This window comes from Bufo gargarizans, chromosome 3, assembly GCF_014858855.1.
Source record: "Bufo gargarizans isolate SCDJY-AF-19 chromosome 3, ASM1485885v1, whole genome shotgun sequence".
Taxonomy (NCBI): domain Eukaryota; kingdom Metazoa; phylum Chordata; class Amphibia; order Anura; family Bufonidae; genus Bufo; species Bufo gargarizans.
This window is the reverse complement of record NC_058082.1, coordinates 458,740,907-458,754,610: the sequence shown is the minus strand read 5'-3', so window position 1 is coordinate 458,754,610 and position 13,704 is coordinate 458,740,907. Positions and strand designations below refer to the sequence as shown.

The following is a 13,704-nucleotide window of genomic DNA, read 5'->3' as shown; positions in this document are numbered from 1 at the left end:
GGGTCCTAACTACTGTGTGAGGGGCACGGAGGGGGTCCTAACTACTGTGTGAGGGGCACGGAGGGGGTCCTATCTACTGTGTGAGGGGCACGGAGGGGGGGGGCCTATCTACTGTGTGAGGGGCACGGAGGGGGGGGGGGGGGGGGCCTATCTACTGTGTGAGGGGCACGGAGGGGGGGCCTATCTACTGTGTGAGGGGCACGGAGGGGGGGCCTATCTACTGTGTGAGGGGCACGGAGGGGGGGCCTATCTACTGTGTGAGGGGCACGGAGGGGGGGCCTATCTACTGTGTGAGGGGCACGGAGGGGGGGGCCTATCTACTGTGTGAGGGGCACGGAGGGGGGGCCTATCTACTGTGTGAGGGGCACGGAGGGGGGCCTATCTACTGTGTGAGGGGCACGGAGGGGGGCCTATCTACTGTGTGAGGGGCACGGAGGGGGGCCTATCTACTGTGTGAGGGGCACGGAGGGGGGCCTATCTACTGTGTGAGGGGCACGGAGGGGGGCCTATCTACTGTGTGAGGGGCACGGAGGGGGGCCTATCTACTGTGTGAGGGGCACGGAGGGGGGCCTATCTACTGTGTGAGGGGCACGGAGGGGGGGCCTATCTACTGTGTGGGGGGCACGGAGGGGGGGCCTATCTACTGTGTGGGGGGCACGGAGGGGGGGCCTATCTATTGTGTGGGGGGCACGGAGGGGGGGGCCTATCTATTGTGTGGGGGGCACGGAGGGGGGGGCCTATCTATTGTGTGGGGGGCACGGAGGGGGGGGCCTATCTATTGTGTGGGGGGCACGGAGGGGGGGCCTATCTATTGTGTGGGGGGCACGGAGGGGGGGCCTATCTACTGTGTGGGGGGCACGGAGGGGGGGCCTATCTACTGTGTGGGGGGCACGGAGGGGGGGCCTATCTACTGTGTGGGGGGCACGGAGGGGGGGCCTATCTACTGTGTGAGGGGCACGGAGGGGGGGCCTATCTACTGTGTGAGGGGCACGGAGGGGGGCCTATCTACTGTGTGAGGGGCACGGAGGGGGGCCTATCTACTGTGTGAGGGGCACGGAGGGGGGCCTATCTACTGTGTGAGGGGCACGGAGGGGGGCCTATCTACTGTGTGAGGGGCACGGAGGGGGGCCTATCTACTGTGTGAGGGGCACGGAGGGGGGCCTATCTACTGTGTGAGGGGCACGGAGGGGGGCCTATCTACTGTGTGAGGGGCACGGAGGGGGGCCTATCTACTGTGTGAGGGGCACGGAGGGGGGCCTATCTACTGTGTGAGGGGCACGGAGGGGGGCCTATCTACTGTGTGAGGGGCACGGAGGGGGGCCTATCTACTGTGTGAGGGGCACGGAGGGGGGCCTATCTACTGTGTGAGGGGCACGGAGGGGGGCCTATCTACTGTGTGAGGGGCACGGAGGGGGGCCTATCTACTGTGTGAGGGGCACGGAGGGGGGCCTATCTACTGTGTGAGGGGCACGGAGGGGGGCCTATCTACTGTGTGAGGGGCACGGAGGGGGGCCTATCTACTGTGTGAGGGGCACGGAGGGGGGCCTATCTACTGTGTGAGGGGCACGGAGGGGGGCCTATCTACTGTGTGGGGGCACGGAGGGGGGGCCTATCTACTGTGTGGGGGGCACGGAGGGGGGGCCTATCTACTGTGTGGGGGGCACGGAGGGGGGGCCTATCTATTGTGTGGGGGGCACGGAGGGGGGGCCTATCTATTGTGTGGGGGGCACGGAGGGGGGGCCTATCTATTGTGTGGGGGGCACGGAGGGGGGGCCTATCTATTGTGTGGGGGGCACGGAGGGGGGGCCTATCTACTGTGTGGGGGGCACGGAGGGGGGGGGCCTATCTACTGTGTGGAGGGCACGGGGGGGGGGGGGCCTATCTACTGTGTGGAGGGCACTGAGGGGGGGGGGGGGCCTATCTACTGTGTGGAGGGCACTGAGGGGGGGGGGGGGGCCTATCTACTGTGTGGAGGGCACTGAGGGGGCCTAGTTGGGATTAGAGGCATGGCTTAAAGGGAACCTGTCATGTGGATATTTGATTATAATCTAACTGATTATATACAATCATTAACTACTAAAAAGTACCTTAGATGTATTCACTTACTGGTGTGACAGATGGTTACCTCATAATATACACACAAAGATGCTGCATGCTAATGAGCTGATTCGATTCCGGCGTGATGTCATTCAGTCCAGCGTATATTTAATTCAGAGCTATAGCCACTCCCCTGCCCACCTGCTGCTGATTCCTATGGAAACAAACTGTCATTCAGCAGCAGGTGGGCGGGGAGAGTCAGGAGCTCATGAATATTCATGACTCATCATTATCAGCTGGAGCTTTTCAGTACAAGATGTTGGCAGATTGACTGGGTCAATTAAAGAAAGTGACCCAGCATTTTGCTAAGCGAATCAGTCACTTATTTATGTTGCCCTTGGTTAGGACACCATAAAACTGGTGACGGGTTCCCTTTAAGTTTTATTGCGGCTCTGACCTTCACCCAACAGGAGAGGGTATGTGGAACTTTATTAAAAGTACTTGAGTACCTCTGACTTATGGAAATGGCACAGAATTTCAAAGTCTGTGCCATGTAATCATCTTAAAACACGTTGGTCAACAGTAGCCAGAAAGTGGCCAACCCCTTTAACTGAATTCTTCTTGTGGATTCTTGCACTTTTTAGAATATTAACGGTATATAAAATACCTCATTCTTTTGGATGTGGTATGTTAGTGGATATAAATGAGCAAGCAAAACATATGTCCCAAACAAGATGTGAACAGAGCTTGAGTTGTGATCCTTGGGGACTGTTGTAAGAAATTGTGTATGCTAATGTAGTCCATTTTTATTTTAGGAGCTGATTGATGACTTCATATTCCCAGCATCCAACGTTTATCTGCAGTATATGAAAACTGGCGAGCTTCCGGCTGAGCAAGCTATTCCAGTATGCAGTTCACCAGCTACAATAAATGCAGGATTTGAATTGCTGGTTGCATTAGCTGTGGGATGTGTTCGAAATCTCAGACAGATTGTAGATACATTGAATGAAATGTACTACACAGGTAATGTAAATCATCTTGTTCTGTTTATTTCTGTATAAATATGTAAATGCTGTCAAGATTCTCTTTGTTGCTGGATTTACTCACACAATCTCAACTGTCCCGATAGCATTTCACCATTTAAAGGAGTTGTGCCAGGTTTTGAAATTATTCCATATCCACAGGATAGAGGATAACGAAGTGATCGTTGGGGGTCTGACTGCTGGGATCCCAAGTGATCCTGAGAATGAAGGTCCCATTCCCCCGCCCTAATCGAGCGGCAGGCCGAGAATGCTCCCTGCCACTTCATTCTCTATGGGACCGCCAGAAATAGCAGAGCATTGTACTCGGTTATTACTGGTAGTGCTGAAGAGAATGAATAGGGCAGCAGGGATCAGAGGTGGTCCAGTCCCAGCAGGCTGATTCCCACTGATCACCTACTTTTTCCCCATCTTGTAGAGAAGGATAACTTGAAAACTTGGCACACCCCCTTTAAAACATTACTTCCATAAAACTGCCCATTGAGGAGATAAACTATTACCAAACGCAGCTTTCTCCCCTTTCAGAATGCATTCATGATAAACCACTTTCTGAATTTCGGTTCTTGTTTGTGAAGATGGTCATCTTGGATGGTAAAGCCCAAAGCTAAAATTACAAATCCGATTTAAAGCACAAAAAATTTCTGCTACCGCACTTGAAAATGACCAAAAAGACCTTACACGTCAGATGGACTTTTTGCTGGATATCTCCCATCAGTTTGCATCTGTTAGACTCGTTCATGTCATGAAAGGGCACTGATTGTCAGCAGAAAGCTGTGTAATGTCTCTCAAAAACGTATGACCAGCTTTATGGTTTGTCTTTTAAAAAGACTGAAACATAAAATTGTGCTGATGCTGTCGCATTTCTAAACCTATTTGGTTGACTTCTTTTTATAATGTGAATCAACTTGACTGAAAGTTGATGAATCGACACAATGAGGGAAGGATAGATGAACATAATTTCTGGGTTTATGTCTTTTTTTGTTTGTTTTTTGTTAAGAGTTGTAGGATGTTTATGTACTTTCTCAATCTTTCTCTACCATATAGGTTGTGAAGCACTTACAGAGTGGGAATACCTTCCCCCAGTTGGACCACGACCGCCCAAGGGCTTTGTTGGGCTGAAAAATGCTGGTGCTACATGTTATATGAACTCTGTGATCCAGCAGTTGTATATGATACCTGCTATCAGGAATGGAATTCTTGCTATTGAAGGCACTGGCAGTGATGTTGATGATGACATGTCTGGGGATGAAAAACAAGACAATGAGGTAGCCTAACCAGTCTTACTTACCATGGAGCAAATTTAGATTTTACAATGGTTTCTTCACCTACCAACAGCATAACTGATGAATGTCTGATTGGGGCCTTACCACTGGGACCTCAACTGGTCACTAGAGCACGGTTCTCAATCGCCCTCTTTCTCCTTACTGCACAATCACTGTGAGGGACGGAGCAGTGGTTGTGCATTTACACTTACACCCCATTTAGAGTCTAGATTATCTGACCAATTTCTGTCCACTCAGGCCAATAGTTGGTGTGTGTATAACAAAAGATCTGTGTGTGTAAACGGCCATCTGACCACTGATTGGTCCGAAAATCTGTCAGATAATCTGTTGGTGTAAATGCCCCCTAACACTTCGCTGTTTCCTTCAGTGCTATAAACTTTGAATGGAGCGGCAGGGTGTATTCTCACCCTCCAATCCATTCAAGCACCTAATTTTGGTTGTGCAGTGAGGAGAAACAGCGGCTTGCACATAGCTGATAAATGCGATGTGTAGGAAAACCCCTTTTAAAGGTAGTCTCTTAGCAGGAAATTGACAATTTAATTAAACCAGGCATTGCTGAATATAATAACATATAAAACAGATACTGGGCACTCTCTTAATATAGGAACCTCATAGTTTATTGATAATACCACACATAAACAATTAATACTTCACTATTAAAGATAATAAAACATGCAATAAAAATACAAAAATGTAATACAATAAAAAAGATTCCTTAAATGATTGGTACCGATCACACATAAAGTAAAACAAATAAAATATAGATAAAAATCTATAGAGAAAGTCTCTGGGTGTTTGAGGGGTAAAACAGGATCTCCAATTTGCTGTCCCTCCAACTTAAATTTGGATGTAGGAAAGGTCGTTTATGGGAGTGTTATATAAGTCCTCCACAGACCGAAATAGCGATATAGTTGCAGTGATCTATTAAAGCGGCGTCCCGCAATTACTCACTGTTTCGCTGTACACTTGTGCATCCGCCGCTATATCCGTGTTGTAATTCAGGGATGTTCGCTGATAGTCGCAATCCCTTAGCTGTCTTCCCGGCGCCGCTCCGTAGATCTAAGAGCCGGCACTTGGGTAAGTTTACAGACTCCTTGTACCACGCTGAGCTTGCTGTATAGGTGAGCGTGATAGACTCTTACAGCCTGTCCTCAGAAGTGCGTGTAGGGTCTGCAGTTGAAGACAGGAATGATTTTGATGCGGGCGGTGTAATAGCGCACAAAGTCCAAGTCCATCCAGGGGTCCTAGCACCAAACGCGTTTCGGGGTCTATTGTTACCCCTTCCTCAGTGGTCCACTGAGGAAGGGGTAACAATAGACCCCGAAACGCGTTTGGTGCTAGGACCCCTGGATGGACTTGGACTTTGTGCGCTATTACACCGCCCGCATCAAAATCATTCCTGTCTTCAACTGCAGACCCTAAACGCACTTCTGAGGACAGGCTGTAAGAGTCTATCACGCTCACCTATACAGCAAGCTCAGCGTGGTACAAGGAGTCTGTAAACTTACCCAAGTGCCGGCTCTTAGATCTACGGAGCGGCGCCGGGAAGACAGCTAAGGGATTGCGACTATCAGCGAACATCCCTGAATTACAACACGGATATAGCGGCGGATGCACAAGTGTACAGCGAAACAGTGAGTAATTGCGGGACGCCGCTTTAATAGATCACTGCAACTATATCGCTATTTCGGTCTGTGGAGGACTTATATAACACTCCCATAAACGACCTTTCCTACATCCAAATTTAAGTTGGAGGGACAGCAAATTGGAGATCCTGTTTTACCCCTCAAACACCCAGAGACTTTCTCTATAGATTTTTATCTATATTTTATTTGTTTTACTTTATGTGTGATCGGTACCAATCATTTAAGGAATCTTTTTTATTGTATTACATTTTTGTATTTTTATTGCATGTTTTATTATCTTTAATAGTGAAGTATTAATTGTTTGTGTGGTATTATCAATAAACTATGAGGTTCCTATATTAAGAGAGTGCCCAGTATCTGTTTTATATTTTTCTATTTTATCAAAGGAAGGGTGAGTCCTTTTTACTGAGAGCACCTCTCCAGCTGTTAGCACCAATCCAGTGCGCCACTTCTTTTCACTTAATGAATATAATAACACCTTTCACTTAGCCATCCATTGCTTCATTTTGGAGAAAAAGTACTATGAGGAGTGATTCCTGAGCTTAAAAAAAAACACTTTGTAATTCCCACCAAGCTAGCATAAGTGAAGGTTTGTTTAACTTATTTACCTATTTTTGTGACTACTAACAAGTATGAACACTGAATCTCAAAGCAGAATTATTTTCTCTTTTGACAGAGTAATGTAGACACGCGGGGGGATGATGTCTTTGGTTACCCTCACCAGTACGACGACAAACCCTCACTGAGCAAAACGGAGGACAGAAAAGAATACAATATTGGCGTGCTTAGACATCTGCAAGTTATATTTGGCCACCTGGCAGCATCTAGGTTACAGTACTATGTCCCAAGAGGTTTCTGGAAACAGTTTAGGTTAGTTACATGTGCTATGGTACTAATGTCATAGATCTGTATCCTGCATTTTTATTCATAACTTTGGCTTTCTATCTTTCACTTTGCAATAGAAAACAAAGAAGCTAAGATTTCTGTGTGATCTTTCATTTGTGCAAAAAAAATAAAAAAATATAGAGGTTTCTTTGCTAGGATATGCCATAAGATTGTTTTGTGGGAGCTTGACCTCCTGGAACTAACCGGCTCGCTCATCCTCACTGTGCTAATGACTACAACAGGTGAATTGGGCTGTGTTATATTCCCCTGTAGAGCAGGTGGATGGGACCAACATTATGCCGGTAAAATCTCCAAAAGAGCCTAGTTTATTCTAAAGATCGTTACGGGTCCTGTATTTGAGCCTTTACCTATCAGGAAGGGATGGCATATCCTAGCAATAGACCTTGATTTGGAAATATAACTTCTTCAAAATAAAAAGTAAAAAAAGCAGAAAAGTAAAAGAGCAGATGTCTGCCTCCTACGGACACTAAGCTAAAACTGATTACGGTAGCTCAGTGCCTGTAGGAGGGGTTAACATTGTTTACTTGGGGTCTGCCTCCTATTGGCAGCAGCTTATACCCAAGGTCTTTGCTGTATCCCCAATGAACTAGCAGAGAAAAGCAATTATTCTAATCATATGTTTATTGCTGTTTTTGTGAGGAGAGGGGATGCATGCAGCAAGGTTAAACTCAAACCCTGTGTGCAGTGCCCTTTTAAGCATACATGCCTTGCACATCTCTTGACATGTACAACAAAGTAAACTTTGATAGGGTACCTATCGTTTTATGGAAAAAAATAACTCTTGATGTGTCATAGTTGGTGCTGAGACCCTAACCGAAAAACTAAGCGGCAGAAGTCACTGTGCCCCTTTATTTCTGACTGACTCAAAAGCATAACGAGCATTGTATGGTGGACTCATTAGAGTGGATTAATCATAAGTCATATTTGAAGTCAGTTTTGCTTAAGTCTGTATTGGCGTACCTTGTGCCAAATTTGTCAAATGGTACGTGGTTGCTAAATTTGGTGCAAATGGTCAAAAAGCCCTTTTGAAAGACCATTTTGGAAAGCATGGTTTGATAAATTACCACCTAGACTTTCTATATGCCTGAACAAGGTTATCTCTGTACCTCCAAGGATCAGAAAAGTCGAGCTAATAAGAATCAAAGGAGTGTGGCGCTCAGCTGAGCACTTCTGCCCATTCATATCGGCGACTAGATAGGGAAAAAGGGTGTCATATGCAGTCATACTTCTGTCCATGCATTTAGCTGGACTAGGGCTGAAACAATTAGGGCTCATGCACACAAACTTATTTTCTTTCTGCTTCCGTTCTGTTTTTTGTTTTTTTGTGTGGACCGTATGCGTAACCATTCACTTCAATGGGTCCACAAAAACAACGGAAGGTACTCGGTGTACATTCCGTTTCCGTATTTCCGTTCTGCAAAAAAGTAGTACATGTTCTATTGCCTGCAAATCGCGGTCCGAGGCCCCATTCAAGTCAATGGGTCTGCAAAAAATACGGAAAGCACACAGAACACATCCGTATTTAGCGGATCCATACTGTAGAAATGCTATGCCCAGCCCATATTGCTCATGTGTTTCAGTTTCCAAATCGGATTGCATACGGAAACCATACAGATATGTTTTGTGTAATAACTGAATGGAAGAGGACTTAAAAAAAAACAAAAAAAAAAACTCTGATACGGAACAACGGATCCGTGAATAACTGATCGCAAAACAACAACTTTCGTGTGCATGAGCCCTTACTCGAATGAATCAAGTAATTCGAGCCCAAAAAATCCTTGATGCAAATTTTTGGCATCAAGGATTTGTTTGTGTCATGTGACCACGGAGCAGGAGTGAAGCGCTTTTATTACTTACCACTCCGTGGTCACCTGCCGGCCCGCACGGCGCTGCACTTTCTTCCTGACACATCGTCAGTTCATAGTGCACGTAAGCGAAGATGGAGGAAAAGATGATGGAGGAGTTGTGGTGCAGCGGGCTGATCGCACAGGGAAGAACAAAAGGGTATTGGGGACTGATGGCAGGGATCTGATGAGTGTTTATAAAGGAAAACAGTCGAATTTTTTTCTTCGATTAATCGTAAAAATAATCTATTAGAATACTAGATTTCTAAAATAATCCTTTACTGCAGCCCTAGGCTGGACTGTTTGGATGTGTTGTATTTTTAAACAAATCTTTCATCTTGGAATTGCCTAAAATCATTGTAAAGAAATAGATCTGTGATTTGCCCTATGATGATCTTCATCCTTGCTCTGTTTACCAATGACTGAAAAATCCATGCCCTAAGATGTGCTGTGTGAGTACTACTTAGGACCTGAGGGCGCTTTATTATAATCTGCTATACAAACTCTAAATGTATAATTATGTAAAATATGGGTTCGTTTTTCTATTTAACATTTTTTTCATCTCTGTTAGGCTTTGGGGAGAACCCGTTAACCTTCGAGAGCAACATGATGCCTTAGAATTTTTTAATTCTCTGGTTGACAGTTTAGATGAAGCTTTAAAGGCATTAGGTCACCCTACAATGTTAAGCAAAGTCTTAGGAGGTTCCTTTGCCGATCAAAAAATTTGCCAAGGATGTCCTCATAGGTGAGCTTCCAGATAAGTCACTTGAATAAAATGTAGTTCCCCTAACACCAGTGCAAAAATGGATTTTATAAGGCTTTGAAACCTAAATCTTCCAACTTTTCAGGTACGAATGTGAAGAATCTTTTACAACCCTGAATGTAGATATTAGAAACCACCAAAACCTGCTGGACTCAATGGAACAATATGTCAAAGGAGACTTGCTCGAAGGGGCAAACGCTTATCACTGTGAAAAATGCAACAAAAAGGTAAGTTCTCTGCATGATGTACATAGCAGATATTTACACATATATTTTAATTTGAAAAGACATAAGATGTTACTACTGAGGGAAGCTGTGGACAGCCAGGAACTTTCCCTGCAAGGAAAACTTTTTCTACTCCTCACTCTGTCCAATGGCCAGTCTTCCAGGGTCTGGTTTCGAGCTCGGATCAAATGCTTCCATAATGTGCATGTGCCCTAATGGGGCATACAGAAGCATTAATTTTATTTTATTAAAGGGTTATCCCCATCTTGGATATTTGGGGCCCTCTATTCATTTTTATGGGACTGCCAAAAATAGCTGAGCGCTGGCTCGGCCATTTCTGTAATCCCTATAGAAGTGAATGGCCACACTTGCATGGTGTGCTTCCCATTTATTTCAATGAGACTTCCAAAAATAGCAGAGCGACACCAAATGTCCCACTCAGCTTATTTCAGCGCTTCCATAGAAATGAGTGTAGGGTAGCCACGCATACGCAGTGTGCCCTCTGGCACTTGGCGGGCTCCATTCTAATTGCCTCTGGGACCTGCACCTATCAGAGATTAGGGGCATATGGTCAACAATGGCAATATTCCTTTAATGTATTTGCTACATTTGACACCAAACTGCTTTTCATTATTCTGAATTTTTTCATGTTTGGTAGTTTACAGTTGCTTTCAAGCTAGTGTATTGGGGACAACTCTTTTCCCCTATTCATTGGATATGGTATAAGTGTCATCAAGTGTGAACGTCTGGAGACCACCAGTTATGATAGAGGGCATTCCACGTTCCTCTGTTTAAATGGAGTATCAGTCATGCATATTTCCTGCCTCTTTTTGTGCGACTGCTGGAAATAACCAAGCATTGTACATGTATGTTTTTGTGATTCTTTGGATGCATTGGATGTAGAGATCTTCTCAGATCTTGGCTTAGGTTCCTCCCTACATACACAAACATATACCGTATTAATCACTCCATAAGAAGCGCCTAATATTTGGAGGAAGAAAATAAAAAGTCATCAGACTAGATCAGAGACTCCTAATCCTCATCAGACCTCAGAACAGACCCCAAATTAGACCACTTGCTCATTAGACCTCAGATCATACCCCAATTCCTTATTAGACCTCAGATCAGCCTCCCATCAGACATAAAATAAATAAATGAACTTGCCTCTCCAGCTGCTAACTCTGCAGTTCCAGCGGCATTTCCTGCACTTTGCCACTCCTTGGTCTTCTCCAGGTCTCTGGGCGCCTCTCTGCGCTGTGACCTGACTTTGAGGTTGTATGCAGTCAGGACAGTGCAGTGCCCGGAGAAGACCAGAGAATGGTGAGTACAGCCAGCACCAGTAGCCTTATTGAGTGAAAAATACATTCAATTATATTCTTTGTCCAGGGCAATGTAATAATGTAGTCAGAGAACTATTTCTGCCAAAGGGAAGTTGGAAAATGTATCTCTAACGAATGTTTTTGTCTCCAGGTTGATACAGTGAAGCGCTTGCTAATAAAGAAGTTGCCTCCTGTTTTAGCCATCCAGCTAAAACGCTTTGACTACGATTGGGAAAGGGAATGTGCAATTAAATTCAATGACTATTTTGAGTTTCCCCGTGAACTAGATATGGAGCCATACACAGTGGCTGGTGTAGCAAAATTAGAGGGAGACGACGTAAACCCTGAAAATCAAGTCATCCCCAATGAACAAACTGAAAATGAGCCTGCTGGAAGCACCAAGTACAGGCTAGTAGGGGTGTTGGTTCACAGTGGGCAGGCCAGTGGAGGTCATTACTATTCTTACATCATCCAAAGAAATGGTGGAGATGGTGAAAAGAACCGCTGGTATAAGTTTGATGATGGCGATGTGACAGAATGCAAAATGGATGATGATGAGGAAATGAAAAACCAGTGCTTTGGGGGCGAGTACATGGGGGAAGTATTTGATCACATGATGAAAAGAATGTCGTACCGACGTCAGAAGAGGTGGTGGAACGCTTACATTCTTTTTTATGAGCGCATGGACACTCTAGACAAGGACAACGAACTTATCAAATATATTAATGAACTAACAATCACCTCAAAACCCCATCAGATCAAGATGCCATCCGCTATTGAGCGCAGCGTACGCAAGCAAAATGTGCAGTTCATGCACAACCGAATGCAGTTCAGCTTAGAATATTTCCAGTTTGTAAAGAAATTACTAACCTGTAACAGTGTCTACCTGAACCCTCCCCCAGGTAAGTTGTATTTCACCTTACAGATATTTGTATAGTGTATCTTATGGTCTCTCTGTTAGGGTACTTTCACACTTTCGTTAAAGTTTTCCAGTATTGAGTTTTGTCACAGGGGCTCAATACCGGAAAAAAATGCTTCAGTTTTATCCCAATGCATTCTGAATGGAAAGCATTCTGTTCAGTATGCATCAGGATGTCTTCAGTTCAGTCACTCTTACGGTATTTTCTCCAGCCCAAATTCCGGAACACTTTCCGGAATGCTGGATCCAGCATTAATTTCTATCAAAATGTATTAATGCCGGATCTGATACCAAGTGTTCCGGAAAACTGCTTCCGGTTTCCTGGTATGTGCATGCCCAGACCTTTAAAAATGTGAGAAAAAATAAATACTGGATCCGTTTTTCCGGATGACACCAGAGAGATGATGGATCCGGTGTTTCAATGCATTTGTCAGGCGGATCCGGAAACCAATGCTATCAGTTTGCATACGGATTTCCGGATCCGGCAGGAAGTGCGGCAAAGGAACTGCATGCCGAAATCCAAAAATGCAAGTGTGAAAGTACCCTTAAAGGGAGTTTTCCACTTAAACAACACAAGTGTCTGATCCGCAGGGGTCTGACTGCTGGTGCCCCTACCCATCACAATCAACTCCTGTGAGACTGCCAGAGGTAGCAAGAGAGCTGCTGCTGCCTGTTTTCAGCAGTTCCATTGAGTTGAATGGAGCAGCAGGATAGGGGATCTCCTTTCTCTTAATTGCCTTAGGCCTCTTTCACACGGCACATTGCTGAAAAATGTGCGGGTGCGTTGTGGGAACACACGCGATTTTTCCGCGCGAGTGCAAAACATGCGTTTTGCATGTGCGTGAGAAAAATCGGGCTTGTTTGGTACCCAAGATTGTATTATTCTGAAGATTGTATTATTTTCCCTTATAACATGGTTATAAGGGAAAATAATAGCATTCTGAATACAGAATGCATAGTAAAATAGCGCTGGATGGGTTAAAAAAATATAATTTCACTCGCCTTAATCCATTTGCTCGCGTAGCCGGCATCTCCTTCTGTCTTGATCTTAGCTGTCTGCAGCAACAGGACCTGCGGTGACCTCAGTTTTTCTAGGACCTGTGGTGATGTCACTCCGGTCATCACATGATCCATCACATGATCTTTTACCATGGTGATGGATCATGTGATGACCGGAGTGACGTCACCACGGGTCCTGTTACTGCACAAAGCTCAGATGAAGACAGAAGGAGATGCCGGGCTTCGCGATCAAGTGGACTAAGGTGAGTTAAAAAATTTTTTATTAATTTTTTAACCCCTCCAGCGCTACTTAACTATGCATTCTGTATTCAGAATGCTATTATTTTCCCTTATAACCATGTTATAAGGGAAAATAATAATGATCGGGTCTCCATCCCGATAGTCTCCTAGCAACAGTGCGTGAAAATCGCACCGCCCCATAGAAATGAATAGGTCGGTATTCAGTGCGGGTGCAATGCGTTCAACTCGCGCATCGCATCCGCGCGGAATACTCGCCCGTGTGAAAGGGGCCTTAGGGCCACAGCTTTTGGATTCTGTCTGTGGACACTTAGGGGCACATTTATAAGACCGGTGTTTTAGAGACGCCGGCCTCTACATAACTTTGGCAGATCCTCCGCCACTTATAAAAGTAAGCCAGCTTCCTAGCTATCTTACATTTAGACCATTTTCTACGCCTCAAACAGGCTTAGAAAATGGTAAATGA

The 13,704-nt window shown here is 45.3% G+C and overlaps 1 protein-coding gene across 3 annotated transcripts in view; it reads left to right on the top strand.

The window, feature by feature from the left end:
- The window catches only part of USP9X (ubiquitin specific peptidase 9 X-linked), a 161,511-nt gene that overhangs the window by 129,850 nt on the left and 17,957 nt on the right, over positions 1 to 13,704 (top strand). For all 3 annotated transcript variants that reach the window (XM_044283617.1, XM_044283614.1, XM_044283615.1), the window contains exons 30-35: positions 2,853 to 3,060; positions 4,122 to 4,342; positions 6,683 to 6,876; positions 9,328 to 9,501; positions 9,605 to 9,746; positions 11,214 to 11,964. In XM_044283617.1, coding sequence (XP_044139552.1) covers positions 2,853 to 3,060; positions 4,122 to 4,342; positions 6,683 to 6,876; positions 9,328 to 9,501; positions 9,605 to 9,746; positions 11,214 to 11,964 — 1,690 coding nt within the window. The remainder of the gene's footprint in view (positions 1 to 2,852; positions 3,061 to 4,121; positions 4,343 to 6,682; positions 6,877 to 9,327; positions 9,502 to 9,604; positions 9,747 to 11,213; positions 11,965 to 13,704) is intronic.